The 21179-nt window shown below is 37.1% G+C and overlaps 1 protein-coding gene across 4 annotated transcripts; it reads right to left on the bottom strand.

Moving 5' to 3' along the window:
- Positions 1 to 536: 536 nt before the first annotated feature.
- tas1r2.2 (taste receptor, type 1, member 2, tandem duplicate 2) lies at positions 537 to 16691 on the bottom strand. 4 transcript variants are annotated; one of them, XM_073909820.1, is made up of 8 exons: positions 16550 to 16691; positions 15653 to 15688; positions 10263 to 10371; positions 9865 to 10162; positions 6883 to 7629; positions 5893 to 6099; positions 5698 to 5818; positions 537 to 1759 (listed from the first exon to the last, which is right to left on the bottom strand). In XM_073909820.1, the coding sequence occupies exons 4-8, from the start codon at positions 10132 to 10134 to the stop codon at positions 825 to 827; spliced, it is 2280 nt and encodes a 759-aa protein (XP_073765921.1). In that variant the 5' UTR covers positions 10135 to 10162; positions 10263 to 10371; positions 15653 to 15688; positions 16550 to 16691; the 3' UTR covers positions 537 to 824.
- Positions 16692 to 21179: the final 4488 nt, after the last annotated feature.

Below are 21179 nucleotides of genomic sequence, written 5' to 3'. Positions count from 1 at the left end.
TCCTCCACATCCCATAATGCACAGCACATCGTTCTACGGCAGCTGGATTAGTCTTAAAGGCACAGTACTTTTTGCGGTTGGGTCTGTTCCAGGGTTCGTTTGAAAGCGCACAGAGACTACCTCTTCAAGGAGGTCTTGGTATGCTTTTTTGGTCCGCTTTCGATGCGCACTTGGTACATTCACACCTGCCCAAATAAACCACACCGAGACGGAAAAGGAACCAAACTAAATAAGGCAGGTGTGAAAGCACCCTCAAAAAGGCTTGAATAGACTCCACTGCAAATACATCAAATAAACTTACTTGGTATTTTTGACTCGTGAGCTTATTTCACCTTCATCCATGCCAGATTCTATCACTGACGGCTGTTTATCTGATGTAACGCAAGAGAAGAACACACGCACGTCAGAGCAGTGGGCGGGGTGAAACCACTCATTTGCATTTAAAGCCTATATTAACAGCTACATTGTGATCAGACACCGAAATGTGCAGATTCTACATTATATAATAAATTCTGACAGGTATTTTGAGCTGAAACTTTACAGACACATTCTGGAGACACTGAAGTCTTATTTTACATCTTGTGAAATGGGTAAAATTGGCGCCCTTTAACATAAATCTATTTAAAACAAACAACATTTTAATGCACAATGAAACCTAGACACTTTTTTAAAGGTAACATGACAGTGAAGAATCTAACTTAATGACATTATTAAGCTTACTCCCAGACTGAGTGTTCACAACATTGTTTCTAAATCCAAACACAACCTCTAGGTATAGCAAACACATGTATAATTTGGACAGGAAATAAACGCTGTTTTGTGGTTTAAGTTCTACTAATGGTTTGGGTGTAACTCTGAATAGATGTCTGAAAGTATGCCGGAGTGTTCTTATGTGGTTGGAATATTATTATGTAAGACTTTGGTATGAAGTAGCTGAAGAGAATTCCATAAATGCTGGATAACTCTGTCATCGCATTAACAAGCTGAATGTATTTGCTTTTAAGCATGAGGTATGTTGTGAAGTACACAATCCAGCTCAGGTAGTACAGGATGAGACTGAAGGTTATCGATTTTGCCTCATTGTAATTCTTAGGCAGATCTCTTCCCATGTACGAAAATACGAGACAAAGGAAACCGAGAAACCATGCTATAAACATAACCATGCTAATAGTTACAGTGTTCCCAATCTCACAGCTGAGAATGAGCTGATCTTTAAAGGTTACCGAGTCTCTGAAGGGCTTGGGAGGTGAGACAGTCATATACAGCATGCAAGAAACTATATTAATGATTGAAAAAAACCCGACAAAGAGCCACTGCCCATTGTGCTTGACCCAAAGGCTGTGCATGCTAGGAAACTTGGCAGCCATTTTGAAAATGCAAACAATTTGAAAGGAGCGCACAGCCATGCAGGAAAGAAAAACAGAGAAGAAATATGCAAATATGACATTTCTAAGGATGCAATGTTCAAATGTTGGTTCTCCGAAGAAGAAGAACACGCTTAAGGTAGACATGATCAAACATGCTAACATCAAGAAACACATGCTACCGCCAGCAGACCTGACCACAGGTGTGTTGTAATTGCAGGCGAAAAGGACAAATATGGCAATGAGGACCGTCATTAGGCATGTGGCGGAAAACAGAACAGTGATGGAGGAGGCTTCTGTGAGCTGGAGGTAGGCAACAGAACGATTCTTACAGGCTATGCTGCCCTCATCAGACCATTCACTCTCAGCACATGGAAAACATGTATAGGGGTCCCCTGAAAAACAGCAAAGCAGAGGTGGGTAGAGAGGCCAACAAGTTCATACATTAATAAAATACACACATTTATAATTATTTTTATTTATTTAAATTTTAATTAATATTATTTATTATTTTATATATTAAATTATATTATATAAAACAATATTAATATTATTTTAATTAATTTAAATTTAATTTTAATTTTTTATAAGGGAAATCCTGAATTTTAGACTACATCAAGAGCTGTACGTGAGTCTGTATGCTCAGCTTATATGACAAAGCCTAAACTTAAGACAAAACTGAGCAGAGCTGGGCAGTGGTAAAATAATAATTAAAAATAGCGGATCTGTGTGGTGGTGGTAAAATTAGGAGAGATTATAGAATTTTTATTTTAAGTCATGCAAGTCAGTCACATGCAGAGGTGAGTAGAGGTAAGTATCCAAAATCTATACTCAAGTAAAAGTAGAAGTACTTGCGGAAATTTTTACTTGAAGGTGCAATAGCTGATCTTCCACAATGCTAACAGCTTAGCATAAATCTCTGAATCACAGTCCCACCCCTGCCGTCTAGAGCCACGCCTCCGTAAACACGAGCACAGCAAAAGAACCCTCTCTCATGTGTTAAAAGTTACTAGTGCTTGTCTGGCGGAGTGCAAGCCAAACTGACATGCTATTTCAGAGCAAATATTTAGAGTTGCATGGTAAACGATATAGGGAGAGACTAGGCGGAATAGCGGTATTGTGTTTTGTTGTTAAACTAATTAAAATCTACATTATCGATGCTGTAAAAGGTCCCTTACGAAACTGAAATAGTATTATCAATCTTTCATCAGAAGATTTTAGTGGCTGAACAACACTTCTGTGAAGATATAACCCATTTGTAACAACATTTCTAACGTTACATCAGCTTTGCGTGAAGCTAAAACAGTTTTAAAACAGAACATTACCGGTCTAAGAGAAATCCTTCATACATTGTGGCATCCTTTCTCCAGCGTGCAAAGATAACTCCAATATTGATTAAGGTTTTTAAAAAGTTTTGAACAGGTTTTTACCGATCGCGCGCACATGCTTTCTATCTCGTGAACACACGGTGGTCGGCGGAGCTGCGTACAAACGGCTGCGCAGTTGTTCAAATGCATTTGCTGACAGACAGATTGGGCTACTTATCAGAATTATGGGAGATGTCGCCCGACTCTATTTAATTGGATGAACATTTTTTTGTTCTATGCCTTACCCAAAATATAAAAATACATATAAATACATTTAGATTATTTACTGTAATCATTACTATTAGACTGTGAAGAGACTTTCAACCAGCACAACAAAAATGCTTCTGAAGACAATCACCTACTGCACCTTTAAGTAAAAGTAATAATCGTAATAAAGCTACTTGAGTAAGAGTAAAAAAGTATCTGATGAAAAAATTGCTCAAGTAAATAGTTACTAGTTACTTTTCATTATATATACAGTTGAAGATTCAAAATTATTCGCCCTCCTGTGAATTTTTTTTCTTTTTCAAATATTTCCCAAATTATGTTTAACAGATCAAGGAATTTTTCACAGTATTGCCTATATTATTTTTTTCTTCTGAAGAAAGTTATATATATATATATATATATATATATATATATATATATATATATATATATATATATATATATATATATATATGTTCAATGGACTATAAAAGTATTAAAGCACATCTCTAATGTACACTATGCATTTTTCTGGTATAAACCCGATATATATATATATATATATATATATGGTGTACATTAGAGTTGTGCTTAATACTTTTATAGTCTACTGTATTTTTGGGAGATGAGGTAAAATTACTTCATAATACATCTCAACAAACGTAGAATTTGACAAAAATCTTGACTTGCAATTTGCACTTTAAAAATGCTGGGTTGCACACACTTCCTCCATGTTGTCCCAACACAAATCAATTAAATTAACATTTTTACAAATTTAAGTGGAATGAAAATAAAAAAAAATAGTTTGTCCCAAAAACAACTTAAGAACTGTGTTGTTTCAGCTCATTTTAAACAAGTAGCAAAAGTATTTTTTGAGTGTGAACATCTGATTTATTCCATCTCTAATCAGATCATTTTTAGGTTTGTGTGGTAAAAAAAATTAGAACATTTTAACTGTTAATTTTTGATGTTGAGATTTAAGCAACTAATTTAAGCAGAACCACTCAATGTGATTTGTTTTACCAATGGTTTCTGTCAACGCACATATACTTGACAACCTTTAAAAATGTTCCAAAAACACCTATAATATCAATTCAGTCATGTTATTTGAGTACAATTTACACAACTTCTTTTTTCTTTTTACTTTAGATTATTGTGTTTTGCTCAAAATGGGCTAAATTAGTTAACCTTTTATTTCTTTAAATACACTCACCGGTCACTTTATTAGGTACACCTTACTGGTAACTACAGAGCCAGTAACTGGTATGTTGGACCCGCTTTTGCCTTCAGAACTGCCTTAATCCTTCATGGCATAGATTTACAAGGTACTGGAAATATTCCTCTGAGATTTTGGTCTATATTGACATGATAGCATCAAGCAGTTGATGCAGATTTGTCATTTGCACATCCATGATGCTGATTTCCCTTTGGGAGCTGCTGGAAGTAGCTATCAGAAGATGGTTACACGGTGGTCATAAAAGGATGGACATGGTCAGCAACAATACACAGGTAGGCTGTGGCATTGACACGATGCTTAATTGGTACTAATGGGCCCAAAGTGTGCCAGAAAATATCCCCCACACCCAGGGCCAGAGCAAGCTGAACTGCTGCTCTAGGCAGAAGACGATCACGCCGCCCTCAACCTCAATGTGAAAACGAAAGTCGCCGGTTATGAAAATGAAGTGAGGTGTCGCTGACCTCTATTCTGCCGCCCGATGCGTGGATATAACTGAGGACACGCGGGTGCTGAGGGAGGTGTCGTGGACATAGCTGAGGATGCGGGTGTTAGGGGAGGTGTCGCGGATGCTGCCCTCTCTATACTGCGGCCGCCTAGGGCGCCTTCTATGGACGCACCGGCCCTGCCCTCAACATTACACCACCAGCCTGAACCGTTGATACAAGGCAGGATGGATCTATGCTGTCATGTTGTTGACGCCAAATTCTTACCCTACTATTCGAATGTCACAGCAAAAGTCGAGACTCATCAGACCAGGCAACGCTTTTCCAATCTTCTATTGTTTATTTTTGGTGAGCCTGTGCAAATTGTAGCATCAGTTTCCTGTTCTTAGCTGACAGGAGTGACACCTAATGTGGTCTTTTGCTGCTGTAGCCCCTCAAGGCTGGACATGTGTTTAGAGATGCTCCTCTGCAGACCTTGGTTGTAACGAGTGGTCATTTGAGCTACTGTTGCCTTTCTATCAGCTCGAACCAGTCTGGCCATTCTCCTCTGACAAGGCATTTGTGCCCACAGAACTGTCGCTCACTAGATATTTTCTCTTTTTTGGACCATTCTCTGTGAACCCTGTAGATGGTTGTGCGTGAAAATTCCAATAGATCAACAGTTTCTGAAATAATCAGAGCAGTTTGTCTGGCACTAACAACCATGCCACATTTAAAGTCACTTAAATTATCTTTCTTCCTCATTCTGATGCTCAGTTTGAACTGCAGCAGATCGTCTTGACCATGTCTACATGCTTAAATGCATTGAGTTGCTGCCATGTGATTGGCTGAATAAAAATTTGCGCTAACAAGCAGTTGGACAGGTGTATCTAATAAAGTGGCTTGTGAGTGTGTGTGTGTGTGTATATATATAGATAGATAGATAGATAGATAGATAGATAGATAGATAGATAGATAGATAGATAGATAGATAGATAGATAGATAGATAGATAGATAGATAGATAGATAGATAGATAGATAGATAGATAGATAGACAGAAGCTAACATGTTACACAATTTTATCGCTTGAAGTACTCACGAGTATAATCCACATAGCTGTTCCGTGGACATTTTTTGCACAGAAAACAGCAAGTATGAAATCTATCGTGTTCCCTTGCAAATCCTTCCTTGCACTCAGCAGAACAGTTTGAGAAAGGAACCTTTGTGGAATGAAAAAATATGAGGTTAACATCAAAACAAGTCGGATAACTGTTTTTCCCAAAAGAAAACTTACATTGTTATGCCAGGGCAAGAGAGTGTTGTTGATGGTAAAAGTTACTTCAGGATATGTATCAAACATGCCCACTTTATCAAAATGTGGAGGATCTGTTTCAGTATGCCAGAGTATGATCGCAAAGCTGATAGTTGGATCACCGTTTGCGTCATATTTCACCTGACGGCCATTGAGTGGGAAATCCAGCTTCTTTATTTGTTCAAGAAGCTAAAATGGCCAAAAAAAAATACAAATTAGAGCAACATAGGCTCAAATCTGAAAGCATATACATTTCTGGAGATCATGAATATGTAGCCTGAAGTACATATGGCTGCATTTCGTCTTTAAAATGAACACAACAGGCGGTATGATGCTGTTCCTATTCGTGCTATCAGCTGACCGCTAACCTCCGTATGGACAGCTTTCCCGCTGCTACCAGTTTGTCCAGTTAGCTCGCCATTTACCTTGGTGGACTTGAGACGCACAGAAGAGTTTACCACGATGATGGGGTTCGAGTCCGAGTTTTGTCAAGTAAGACAAAAACAGAAGCCAAAAATTAAAATAAACAAGTAAATAACAGGGTGAGCATGTGGTGAAAATGTGGTAAAAATTAGAGGGCTTTTTTCTTTTCTTTTTCTGGATTGCCTTTGAAAACTGTAGTTGGGTTTGGGGAAGTGGGGAGCGGTTCTATCGGTGCTTTTGACAACACTATTGTGGGGTTTAGGGAAAGAAGAGAGTGGGTGAGTCGATCGGTCAGTCATTACGACAGTGGCCTCTGGTGGACTTACACAGCATGTGCGACTGGCACTAGCGAGAGAAATTTGAAATCGTATCCACCAGCCTCTTGTAAATTCGCGAAAAACTAAAACTGCAAAAAAAAACAAAAAAAAACGTAGCTTCTGGGACATATTTGGCGCTCTCCAGAAATGTATATAGTGGTACGTTTTCAAAATGAGCCCAGGTTGAAGTAACATTATGATGATAATGAAATCTTATGATTAATTCACTCACCATGTAAGGCTTAGCTGTTGTGTTTTTGTCACAAACATTCACGTCACACTGCAGGACTTTATGCAGTGCGTGAGCTATGGTATATATGGCCGAATAGATACCGAAAGTGAATGTTGGATTTTCAGTTATAATCTCCTCTGCAGTCAACAATGTGCAGCAATCGCAGTCTTGATTACATGTCTGGCTTTTGACTTCACCCATACCATGATTATGACCAGCATCATCAACTGATCGCCTTTCTTTATAGATGAATTCATTGAATCCAGGTAACGACAAGAATCGCTCTGTAATGCCAATGACTGTACCGATTTTCTCAATCCCTGGCTCCCTTGGTAGCTGCTGATTCATTGACCATGTTTCACTCGCAATCCATACTTTGTCACGAACGTCGTTTGCTATCGCTGCTTTGATAATGTTGCTGGCATACTGCTGTTCAGCAAAAACAACGATGACATTGACGTTAAGCATATCAATCATTTCAAACGTTAGACTGTAGTTTGTCTTTTGGCTCAAAGCCTCTTGATAGGCCAGACAAATGCCAGAGTTGCTTATAAACGTGTTAAACAGCCTTAAGCCATCTTCACTATAATCATCTTGGTCACCAAGAAAGGCGACCCAGTTCCATCCAAACCACTGTATGATCTGAATAATCATATGTATCAGGTCTTTGTTGCTGGGCACCGTTCTTACAAAAGACGGGTACATGAGTTTATTACTCAACGAATAGCTGGAAGCTCCATAATTCACCTTTGGAGAAGAAGAAAATGATGCTATTTATTGCAGTATTTCTTAAAATAAAGACAAAAAGGTAACACTTAAGATTAGCAAACAGATATTCTTCAATAACTGACAGTTTCCTTCAGAAATATCACAATTAGCAAGGTAGTTGTCAGTACACATTGTTAAAAATATCTGTAAATTAACAGTTTTCTGTATTTTTAATTGTATTATGGATCTTTTCTAAGTTTGACCTGTGTGACCTAAGTGATTGTAATATATATATACATAATTATATATACAAAATTCCGCTGCACAGATTCTGACACACACATCATCACATCACCAAATTACTCCTGTGCTACAACAATTATACTGGCTTTCTTTTAAATAACAGATTGATTTTAAGACCTTGATTTTAACTTTCAAATCAGTGCATGGGCTAGCATCCAGCTACATCTGTGATCTGGTGACTCTCGCCACCCCAGTCTTCGTTCTGCATCGGGACTTGCCCTATATCAGCCACGCTGTAAACTTAAGACCATGGGTGGGAGGGCTTTCTCATACAATGCGCCTATAAGCTGTGGAATGCACTCCCCATCAGCTTTAGGAATGCTGCCTCTCTGGACTGTTTTAAGACTAACCTTTTTATCATTGCTTTTAACTTAAGATGATGATTTTGTTAACTTTTTATTCGATCGAATGGTTCATATTTTTATTGTTTTATTGCATCTTTTATTGTTGTGCTGTTTTGCTTGCCTTGTTTTGGTAGTATTTTGCCTTGCATCACTTTGAGTTTAAGAAAAGCGCATTACAAATAAAATGTATTATTATTATTATTGTCAGGGGTATTGTAAATTACTAGGGCATGACGAGACGCTTAAAACCACGAGATGAGACGAGACATGAGATTGAGTTCACGAGAACAAGACGACACGAGATGTTTATGCTATTTTTCGGAATCCTTAATGATGAAATATATGGATGTAAAATATCTTTTATATGTAAAATGTCTTATTCAACTGGAAAAAACAGCTTTTTTTTCTTTTTCTTTTTTAAATTGCATATAACACAATTACAATAAGGCAAAATTCGATTAACAACTTTCATCTACATGTATAGAACAGAGCACAAATAATAAAAAAATCTATAAAATAATAATACAAAAAAGTTAAGTTTGTTTATAAACTAAATGAGAGGATCATGTGCTTATGATTGTCTGCAGCCGGTCCAGCAATTTTCAATTTATGATTCACCAATCAGATGATACCTAAGCCACTATAAATACCCTAAGTTCCATATAACAGCCATCTTTGTTTTGAAGAATTCCCCCTTCCACCCCTACTTCTCCTCCTTTTCTGGATGGGTGGCACGGTGGCTCAGTGGTTATAGCACTGTTGCCTCACAGCAAGAACTTCACTGGTTCTAGTCTTTACCAAGCCAGCTGATGTTTCTGTGCGGAGTTTACTTGTTCTCCCCATGCTCATGTGGGTTTCCCTCAGGTTCCCCAGTTTACTCCCACCATCCAAAAACATGCAACTTAAGTTAATTGATAAATCCAAATCAGCACCAAAGACATGCCCCAAGTATGTAGTTATCTCTTAAGAGCAATCACTATCTGTTCATTAGCTACTACAGCAGGGGAGTTCTCGAGATCTGCCTGAGCTCAATCTCCCCTCTCGCCTTGCAAATGGGAGGGAGCCCCCGGGCTCGAGAATCTTATGAGCTTAGGGCTCTCTCCCAGGACAGCATGCCAAACATGCTTTATAATCTATCATAGTCAATTAACTTAAATTGCAAGTTTTTGGACGGTGGGAGGAAACCGGGGGACCCTGGGGAAACCTACGCGAAAAAATTAAAGAAAAAAAATCCAGTCCACAATTACTTTTTATAACGAAAATAAGTCATTTTGTGCCTTTTTTTCACCAAATCAGTGACTTCATTAGAGAATTTGGCAATTAAAGAGTTAAAACCCTGTAATTTTTTTAACAATTTAGTGGTTTTGATAAAAACTATAAATAACTAAAATATATATATATATGAGCAGCTCTTTTACAGCAGTTTAATTCAGTGGATGTTTTTATCCTGATCATTACAAAGGGGTAGTAAATTTGAACAGTGCACAAGGGCTAATGGTAGTGTTAAAGGATCTTAACTAATAAAGAACCTAATAAATAGCCATTATGGTAATAATATGCATCTCAAATATGTGTTTTAAAATATAAAGTCTTAACTTAACTGAATAAATAATAAGTAAATATTTACCAGTGGAATAAGGTCCATTGTGATCAACGGTGCAATAGTTATAGTGGTTGTGCTTCCATATGGCCCTGTTAAAGCAATCACTTCAGGTTCGTAGTTGTTGAGTTTTACTTTAGGTTTTATTGATCCATTTTTTGAGATAAAACTTAAAACTGAAGGGAAATTCTTTGTGTCAGAACAGTGGTCAAAGATTTCATAGCCCAGAGAAACATCGGGAAGAAGAGTTGTGGAGTTGTTAATCTCCTCAACTGCAAACCTCATCACTTGCAACATCTGATAGCCAGATTTTGAGAAAGTGTATCTAGAAAACATAAGCAGGATTAAAGTCAATATTTGATTCACAAATGTGACTGTGTGAATGTGAATTAAAGAAATGCTACTGCAGAAAAATTAGTTCTTACCTGAAACATTCAATGGCTTCTGGGGTGAACAGATGTGTTGCAGGTTTACCTTCATGTATAGGAAAAAGCCCACCCAATAAGTAATCTCCCTTCAGGCTGAACTCTGATTCTAAGCAAGAAACGACGTTAATAAAGGCCAAAAGGAGTGAGTAACATGGAAGCATGGCTTACAATGAACCATTAGTTGTAAATCTGGAACCTGTAGTGAAATTTCGGAGAAGTCAGGCTCATATACATCAGTTCAATTTGCTTAAAACACAATTCAATTTGCTTAAACCACTATATTCACTGATAAAAAGAACAATTTCCATATTGTTAAAAAAATCTCATTCAGCTATTAAGTAGAGCATTACACCACATTAAAAACAACAGGTGTGAAATATACCATTTAAAATAGTTTCAAATAAAGCCCTTTTTATTCATATAACACAATTAAAAAATCTAAAATGACAGAAAATATGAAAATAAGGACGTTTCCTATTAAAGCTAGTCCATATACAAAACTACAGATCATTCAGACAACATTAAAATGGAGAACACAAATTCCTAAAAATGCATACACAGAAAAAAGTATAAGTTGGCATTTCTGTGTGGAGTTTGCAAGTTCTCCCCGTGTTCATGTGGGTTTCCTCTGGGTGCTCCGGTTTTCCCCAGTGCAAAGACATGCCATATAAGTGAACTGAGTAAACAAAATTGTCCTTAGTGTATGAGTGAGTGTGTGTGAATGCAAGAGTGTTTGGGTGTTTTCCAGTTCTGGGTTGCCCAAACCTATTGATTAAAAAATATTCCATTTTCTTTTCGGCTTAGTACCTTTATTAATCAGGGGTGGCCACAGTGGAATGAACCACCAACATATACAGCATATGATTTATACAACGGATGCCTTTCCAGCTGCAACCCATCACTGGGAAACATCCATACACACTCATTCACACATATACACTACAGATAATTTAGCTTACCCAATTCATCGGTACCGCATGTACAACCGGAGCACCCGGAGAAAACCCACACCAACACAGGGAAAACATGCAAACTCCACACTGTAACGACAACTGACCCAGCTGGGGCTCAAACCAGCGAACTTCTTGTTGTGAGGCGATTGTGCCCACTGCGCCACCGTGCTGCCCCCTAATTGAAACTTGATAAAAAGTTATTAACTTAAAGTCAAAGAAAACTTTTATAATCAATGCAACTGGAAAAATTTCAACATATTCTGCCTCAACACTATGTCTACATTATGAGCTGTCTATATCTTGCACTTTCTCATCCTTAAATTGTTCCTTTCCCACTTTCCCATTGGTAAAATTGAATGCAACTGTCTATTTTAGCTCATATTTTGTATAGTTACAGTAGCTTGTTAGAGAACAAGCTTATATTTTGGACAGCCTGTTGGTGTGTGAATGAGGACATTTGATCAGTGTTTAACAGTGTTTAACAAACTGTTGTTTGTGTTTACTGTTGTGTTTTAGTAGTGAGAATGTTTTTTCCATGAAAGGTTAATGATGTCTAATTGTCTGAATTTGTTTTATAGGCCATTGAGTATTTGGTTCAGAGAATAGAAGTTTAGTGTCTTAGCAATTGTGGAAAAAAACTGTTATAGGCAGAATTATCAGAGGAGTACCAGCACAGCTAGATGGCAGAGAATCTAGCATTAAAATCTTGCATAAAAATATACAGGTTGACAGGTTGAGCATCTTAGATATGTTGCCAAAGTTTTTTAGTTTTTTGTTTTGTTTGTCTATCTTTGTTCCATTTCTTTCTTGTTATTCCAGACAGACAGAAAGATGATCAGATCAGATCACTGGTGGAGCACTGGCTGTTGTCAGATTCCTTGTGCAGACAATAATTTCACTGTATAATTACAATTAATGTCGAAATGTTTGAAAATGTACATTTATATTTTAAACTGACATGCTCCAAAAAATATAGAAATTACCAACTTTAAACCTTTCTTTTTTTATTTTTGTAAAAATACTAGTGGCCTAAGACAATGTATATACAGTTGAAACCAGAAATTTAGATACACTCTAAAAAAAGGAACATAACCATTTTTTTTAAATGTCTAATGGTAAATCATAATAGACGGTTATTATTTTAGGTCCGTTAGGATTACCTAAATCATTTACATTTGCTAAATGCCAGAATATTTTTTATTAATTTCTTATTAATTTCTTTTTTTTAATTAATTTCTAGACAGTCAAAAGTTTAATACATTTCCTTAGTATTTTTATTATTATTATTATTATTATTATTTGCTTTTAAACTGTATAACTTTGGGCAAATGTTTTGGGTATGCTTCCACAAACTTCTCACAATGGTTTGAAGAAATTTCGGCCCATTCCTCCTGACAGAATTGGTGTAACGGAGTCAGATTTGTTGGCTGTCTCGCTGGCACAAGCTTGTTCAACTCTGCTCACAAATTTTCTATAGGATTGAGCTCAGGGCTTTGTGATGGCCACTCCAAAACATTCACTCTTTTGTCCTTAAAGACCATTTTAACTAACTTGGCAGTATGCTTAAGGTCATGGTGTGTTTGGAAGACCCATTTTTTAATAAAAAAAAAAAAAAACATGTTGCTTCTAATACTAAGATGTTGCTTCAGTATTTCTACATAATGTTCGTTCTTCATGATGCCATCTATGCTGTGAAGTGGACCAGTCCCTCCTGCAGCAAAACAGCCCCACAACATGATGCTGCCGCCCCCATAGTTCACAGTTGGGATGGTGTTCCTAGGCTTGTAAGCTTTCCCCTTTGTCCTCAAATGTAACACTGGTCATTATGGCCAAACAGTTCAATCTTAGTTCCATCAGACCACAGGACATGTCTCCAAAAATTAGTCTTTTCCCCAGAGTAATTTAGCAAATTGTAATCTGGCTTTTTTGTTGATTCTGACTTGTTGAATTTCTCATGTTGTCACATAAGGAAGCAGTGTGTTTGGGGTTTTCCCTAAATACTGTTCTACAGTTGTGCCTCCAATTAACTCAAATGTTGTCAATTAGCCAATCAGAAACTTCTAAAACCTTGACACCATCATCTGAGCTTTTCAGAGGCGTAATAATCTTATTGTATGTAAACTTGACTTTCAAGAACAATTATAGCAATTCCTCAAAAAATCTCTCTCTTTCATTATTCTGCTATTAAGCATAACAGACACAAATTTGATAATCCTAACTAACCTAAAAGAGAAAAAGTTTAGTCACATTAACATCTGACTTCTTTTAAAATGGTTATGTGCCTTTTTATACAGTGTATGTTAACTTCTGGTTTCAACTGTRTATATATATATATATATATATATATATATATATATATATATATATATATATATATATATATATATATAGCCAGCAGTGAAAAGCTTGGACTGTAGACAATGTAAAGTGTGTAATGTTCCAGGAGAGTTATGGTGTGGAGAAGCCGCAAAGAAGCGTACCACCCAGACTGTTGCATGCCCAGAGTGAAGCATGGGGTTGGATCAATGATGGTTTGGGCAGCAATATCGGGGCATTCCCTAGGCCCAGGGTACATCACTGCCAAGGACTACAGAACTGTTCTGAAGGATTATGTGCTCCTTGTGGTTAAAAAATCCTGAAGTCGGTGGAGTGTATCAGGATTATAATGCAGCAATACACAAAGCATGACTGGTGATAGAGTGGTTTAATGAACATGAAAGTGAAGCTGTACATCTCCATGGCCTGCACAGTCACCAGACCAAAAAATTATTGAGCCACTTTAGGGTGTTTTGGAGGAGCGAGTCAGGAAACCTTTTCCCCCATCAGAATCCCATAGTGATCCGGCCACATTTCCTCAAGAACAATGGCTCAAAATCCCTCTGGCCTCTGTGCAAGACTTGTATCTGTCATTCCTAAGACAAACTGATGCTGTATTCAGTTTTTTTTTTTTTTTCACTGTTAAGTTCCTGCAAAAAAATAGGGTCAAAATAATTTTTAACAATTAACAACTTTCGAAAAAAATACACACACTGTAATGAATATAATGTCAGATGCCTGTCATTCCACTTCAAGCACTGTTTGGGCAAGCAACCAGAATCAAGAAAATAGATGAAATTATGTGGTCACATGTACACAACCTGTCAATAGTGTTGATGCCTATCCAAGTATTAGGTACAACAAATAATAACTTGACTTCTATTTGATCATTTGGTATCAGAAGTGGGTAATATAAAAGGCAAAGGCCTCTAGATTACGCTTATTTTACCAAAATATGATCATTTCTTGATTTTTTATTATTTTCTTAAGACAGTAAGGTCTCACTTTGCTTAGACAAAAGTCTTGTCACTGAACAGAAATAATGTCCAATTTAGAATATAAAGTCATGGTGTAGTGAAAAAAGAATTAATATAGTGTATGATTCCCATGAGCTTGGAGGACTGCATCCATACATCTCTGCAATGACTCAAATCACTTATTAATAATGTCATCTGGAATGGCAAAGAAAGCGTTCCTGCAGAACTCACAGAGTTCATCAAGATTCTTTGGTTTTACCTTTAATGCCTCCTCCTCCATCTTACCCCTGACATCTGGTGTGTAAAACAATTGCCAGAGTAATTGGCAGTTCATTCCACTGTGGCGACCCCTGATAAATTAGGGAATAAGCTGAAGGAAAGTGAGTGAGATAGATTAACAGTGTCAGCCTGTGCAGTGTCAAATTATCAGCCTCTTGCCCAAAACAAAGCATTAGGTTAAAAGTATTCATATAAGGCTGGGGTGTCCAAACTCGGTCCTGCAGGGCTGAAAAAAGTGTTGCATGCAGAACTGTTGCAAACAATTTATTTGTGTTGAATTTAAACAAAAAAATTAAGTTTAAAAATGTTCAACTTAATTTGTTTTTTTTAAATTCACAAATAAATTGTTTACAACCATTTAATGTAAAAGAATTGAGTAAATCCAAGGAATCACATTTGAATATTTTTTTTTCAGTGTGGAGAGATTACCTACAACCCTAATCAAATACAACTAAAGCAGCTAACCAAGCTCTTACTAGATAAACTAGAAAGTTGGAGATAAACTCTCCAGGACTTCAGCCTTCAAGACCGAGTTTGGATACCCCTGATAAAAGGGAACAAATGTAAAAACTATACAAACTATTAGAAATTAAAGTAAATGTAAAGATAAACATCCCCATTAATCTATTGTTTTATAAAACATATTGTTATTGAAGCACAACGGTGACCTTTAGTCAGGAAGTTGGTTCATATACTTTACATTTTTAAATTTGCTTAAGCCAGTTCCTACGTCTGTTCATACAATTTTGCATATTTGGCAACATTTTAGATTTGTCACCCAATCATTTTCAAATTACACCACCAGTGTGGTTTATGTGACAACTGTGTTGAAAGAGAGAGAAGAGGCGAGACAATCACAAACCTGCTCAGACTGCAGATTGTGATCAGCCATGAGAAGCTACAACATGGAAGGAGATCCAACTTTTAAGGTCCTGTTTACATTAATACTGCATCACAGGTTTTTATCGTTCAAAAATGAACCAATGTAATTATAAAACCAACTTCACCTCAGTAAAGCAAGCTAGGTGGATTAGCGCTATTCAATAATGTTTTGTTGTTACACTAAATAAAAATCTACATTATCGATGCTGTAAAAGGTCCCTTATGAAATTGAAAATAGTCATATCAATCTTTCACCGAAAGATTTCAGTGGCTGAACAACACTTCTGTGCATATAACCCATTTTTAAAACAACACAATCTACATCAGCTTTGCGTGACTAAAATACTTTTAAAACAGAACATTAGTATACAAATACATATAAATACATTTAGATAATTTACTTTAATTATTACTATTGGAATGTGAAGAGATTTTCAAATAGCTCATCAAAAAAAATAATGTTCCTGAAGACAATCACCTACCGCACCTTTAAAGAGCACCTATGATGCCAAATCAACTTTTAGATGCTGAATGCACAGAATTGTCTGTAAGTATAGTGTGTCCACAGTCATTTTGTAGTGATATAAACTCAAGAAGTCTCTTTTTTGCAAATTTCCAGATGTTAAAATAGCATCCAAATCCTAGCAGTTTTGAGACCCGATGTCTGTCTCTGTCACTCGTGCTGTTTCATGCTATTGTGCTCAAACTTTACAAAACACATTCCGGAGACACCACAAGACTTGCATCTTGTAAAAGAGGTTAAATAGGAGCCATTTAAAGCAAATTACAATCTAAAAAGCAATAGGCTATACCATGCTAAGAATGAGCATAATTCATGGAAGTTAGCAAAATGAAGTATAAAATAAACATAGCCTACCTCAGGTATTCAGTGATATTTTCAGTCTCCCTCCTTTGAAAATGCTAGGGGAAATCGTTTGTTGTTGTCATTCCACTACACTCACTATGAACGCTAAATTTGTTTTGTTTAGTTTTATAGTCACCTGTCCCATGCTTTAGTAGCACACTGAGGACATCTGCTGGTTATAAGGGGGTAATACAGAATGAATTGCAACTAAAAATAGATTTTTTTAAAGGTGTGGATGCAAATATACTTATTGCTATATTTACAGTTATAATGATTGGTGTGAATGGGCCAGTAGAATCACACAAAAGTTTCTTTACCTCATTTATGAAATGTGATTAACAGTTTTTGTCTGTAAAGAGTTTCATTCATTCATTTTCTTTTCGGCTTAGTCCCTTTATTAATCTGGGGTCAGCGCCAGATCGGAATGAACCACCAATTTATCCAGCATATATTTTACGCAATGGATGCCCTTCCAGCTGCAACCCATCACTGGGAAACATCCATACACACTCATTCACACACATACATTACGAACAATTTAGCTTATTCACTTCACCAATACCACATGTTTTTGGACTGTGGGGGAAACCGGAGCACCCAGGGGAAACCCACGCCAACACAGGAAGGACATGCAAACTCCACACAGAAATGCCAACTGACCCAGCCGGGGCTCAAACCAGCGACTTTCTTGCTGTGAGGTGAACGTGCTACCCACTGCACCACCGTGCTGCTCTCTGTGAAAAGTATTTATTTTTTTATTCCAAAATGCTGCTGACAGTACTTACAATATAACATGAGGTAGCAATATTTTGTTTAATGGTTGGTGTTAATTGTTTTCGACACACAAAGTGTTACAATCCGATTGTTAAATGGTGACGTGTTGGTGACGTCCCAGCTGAAAAATCCAGCTTAAACCAGCCTAGGCTAGTTGGCTGGTTTTAGCTAGTCGACCAGCCTGGTTTTAGAGGGGTTTTGGCCACTTTTAGGCTGTTCCCAGCCATTTCCAGCCTGGTCTTAGCTGGTCAGGCTGGGAGATGACCAGCTAAAACCAGCTTGACCAGCCTAGCTAAGCGGGGAGTCCAACCAAAACCAGCTATGTCCAGCTTAAACCAGGCTGGTCAAGCTGGTTTTAGCTGGATTTGGCTGGTCATTTTCCAGCCTAACCAGCTAAGACCAGGCTGGAAATGGCTGGAAACCAGCCTGGAAATGGTCAAAACCCCTCTAAAACCAGGCCGGTCAACCAGCTAAAACCAGCCAACCAGCCTAGGCTGGTTTAAGCTGGATTTTTCAGCAGGGGTATGTAATACTGTTTCCGGGTTCAAGCTGCCGCTCATTTTAGTTGAGAAATCATTAGTTTATGATCACTTTTTATTCATATTCACACATTAAAGTTAATTTTATATAAAATCATAGTGTACACAACAATCTCTGGGCTATGCTGCATAACAAATACCAAAATTGTAACAATTTATTAAAAAAATGAATCACTTTCTGGCCATTGGATATTAGGCATGGAAATATTTATTGCGATCGTGATTTTCAAAAGTATTAAATCACTTTGTAAATGTTTAGTATTACTATATCATGTAAACGTTTATTATTACCATATCATAAATCTCCCTATTCATTTAAATAGAGCGCTTGGACCCGGAAGCCGATTCGCGGATATAAGATCAACTGAGAAAAAGGCAAAGAAAACAACTGGAAATAGAAAATACAACAAGATTGAGAAGTGGAGATTTGTATCGGGAGGAAGAAATGTAAAGGAGGAAAAATAGAGAGGGTAGAAAATGAGACGGAAAAGTGGATTGGGTAAATAAATGGAGAAAGAGAGCATAAAGTTTATTAGTTGAAACAGTTGATTGAACATGGATTGGAAAAAAAGGAGAGGGAAGCAAAGGTAAAGCAACAATGAAAGAGGCCTGTGACCTGTGGTCACCTGTGATATAGATGAAATTCTGTGGCCAGATGCAAATTTGATGGATACTGTTTAGAGGTTGACGCACTGTATGAATAGAGTTTTGGTGTTGTTTTTTGAATTTCAGTTCAAACATTGTATCCTGAAGGCGGTGCCGTGTATCAGGATGATAATGCACCAATACAAAACCACGACAAAGTGGTTTGATGAACATGAAAATGAAGTTAAACAGGCCGTGGCCTGCACAATCACCAGATCCATATATTATTGAGCCACTTTGGGGTGGTTTGAAGGAGCGAGTCAGGAAACGTTTTCCTCCACCAGTACACATAGTGACCTGGCCACTTTTCTGCAAGAATGCAGTATTGGCTGCAAAAGGAGGCCCTACCATACTAATGAATTCTAGTGGTCTGAATTCTAAAACCAGGTGCTTCAGTTTCCCTGTATATAATAATATTATTTAATAACGCAGACCTTTTGTAAAGCTACTTTAGAGCTATAATTATCGTGAAAAATACATTGATTTCTTGGACACTTTTTTGAAGTTTTGAAGATGTCCTTTATTACACGTGCAAAATCAACCAGACCTTTTGAAAAGGTATTCTAGAGCTATAATTATTGTGAAAAATTTCATATAAATAAACTTGAATTGACCATGAAACATACACCTAAATCTCACAAACCATAACACTGATTTCTTCACACTATATTAGGGAAGTTTTGAAAATGTCCTTTATTACACATGCAAAATCAACCGTTTGTGTTTACACATATATTTAAGTGTAAATGCTTGCATTTAAACAACATTGTATTATATAGCATAAACTCCAGAACATGTCCTTTTTTGTGATTATTCTGGTAACATAATGGGGTTGGATCTTACCCATAACTGTGATCGTGAGTAGTTTTTTAACAACCCAGGATATGTACTAGGTTTACATTTCTCAGAACCATGAAAACGTGCCACTTGTGCATCCTTTTCTCATGTAAATCCACCAGACACAATATACATTTCAGCCAATCATCTTGTTTTTGACTGACCCACCCACCGCCTTCACTAAACCCAACCGATAGTCTTTTTATACAATCTACAAAAGCTGTGGCGGCACCTTCATTTTACCACGTTTTCAGATTTACTACTATTTTTTTTTTTGCCTTTCTTTTACCCGGTTTCTGGAACTGTTCTTCGCTGAACTCAAACTCTGCCATGGTCCACTCCACATCCCAAGTCCCAAACTGTTAACACCAGAAAAGCCATCCATAAGGAAGTGGTCGGCATTGGCGCAAAAATTAAACAGAAGTTGTTGGTGGCATCATAACGCCCCTTATCTTTCATTTCACACATAAATTGCAGCCAGAGGTAGTCGTAGGTACATATTTGTAGTTTCCGAGAATTATAGACCTGGCTTCATATTCACAATGAGCCTGTGTTGGATTTTAAAGGCATTCATACATGGTTGCACATACAGTACAATGTTACAACAAGGGGTATAGAGGGAATGTGTATTAAATATCCAACACAGTGCTTTTTTGTCAAATATCTACAAAACAAAACCTTAAAACTACACACAACTGCAGTTCCCTTAGATAACTTTATTTGCATAGGGAAGGTGTGATCTAAAGGCTGGCTTATACTTCTGCGTCGAGCGGTCGCCATGACCCACGGAGCATGTCTTGCGTGTAGCCGTGCATTTATACTTCTGCAAGCTACTTCTGTTTGTGTTGCTCTGCAATAACACTTCTGAAGCACTAGCTAGTAGTGAGGTTTTTATGTTTCTGTGTCGAGTTTCTTTGCTGGTGTTTTATTTTTTCTGAATTCTACCTTAATGTACAAGTAGCTAAAACAAGGTAAACACAAAACAAAAGTTTTCATCTGGCGCTCCTACATGGAACTTGACGCTTGTAAACACTTGCTCCAATGGGTTCACATGGCTCTCACCCCTGCCCACACTCTGCAGCGCTACCAAGCCGACCAATCACACACCTTGTGCTTCGTGTCGTTGCAACATGTAGTTACATTTTTTGAGATGTGCACGTCAGAGTCTGCAAGAGCCACAGCGAGGAGTAAGCAACCACACGAAGGCAGCGCCAGACCATACTCGTGCGCTTGAGACAGAAGTATAAATCAGTCTTAACACCTACTAATAGTTTGAATGTAATTTTGAATATATGTCTGAAAGTATGCAGCAGGGTTCTTCTGTAGCTGGAATTTTATTATGTAAGATTATGGAATGAAATAGCTAAAGAGAGTTCCATATATGGAATATTTCATGTTTTATCTGGTCCATTTTATTTCATTTGTAAATATACATCCTTTCCTGTCATTCAGTTGTGTAACACATTCCAAAAAAGTAGGTACAGGAGCCATTTAGGGCTAGTAATCAGGTAAATTGTTTAAATAATGATGTGATTTTAAACAACTGATTGTAATTATGAAGTTTGCCAAAAGGAAGCCCTATGTTAACAATGTCTAGAAGCGTGACTTCTCTGAGCTCAAAGACATGTATGAAGGACTATCATGACTTTATTTGCATACAGAAGGTGTGGTTTAAGACCTACCAATAGTTTGAGTGTAATTTTGAATAGATGTCTGAAAGTATGCATCAGGGTTCTTCTGTAGCTGGAATTTTATTATGTAAGATTATGGAATGAAATAGCTAAAGAGAGTTCCATATATGGAATATTTCATGTTTTATCTGGTCCATTTTATTTCATTTGTAAATA

This window comes from Danio rerio, chromosome 8, assembly GCF_049306965.1.
Source record: "Danio rerio strain Tuebingen ecotype United States chromosome 8, GRCz12tu, whole genome shotgun sequence".
NCBI lineage: Eukaryota > Metazoa > Chordata > Actinopteri > Cypriniformes > Danionidae > Danio > Danio rerio.
Note: the sequence above shows the minus strand (reverse complement) of the source record. Positions and strands in the feature narration are given on the sequence as shown.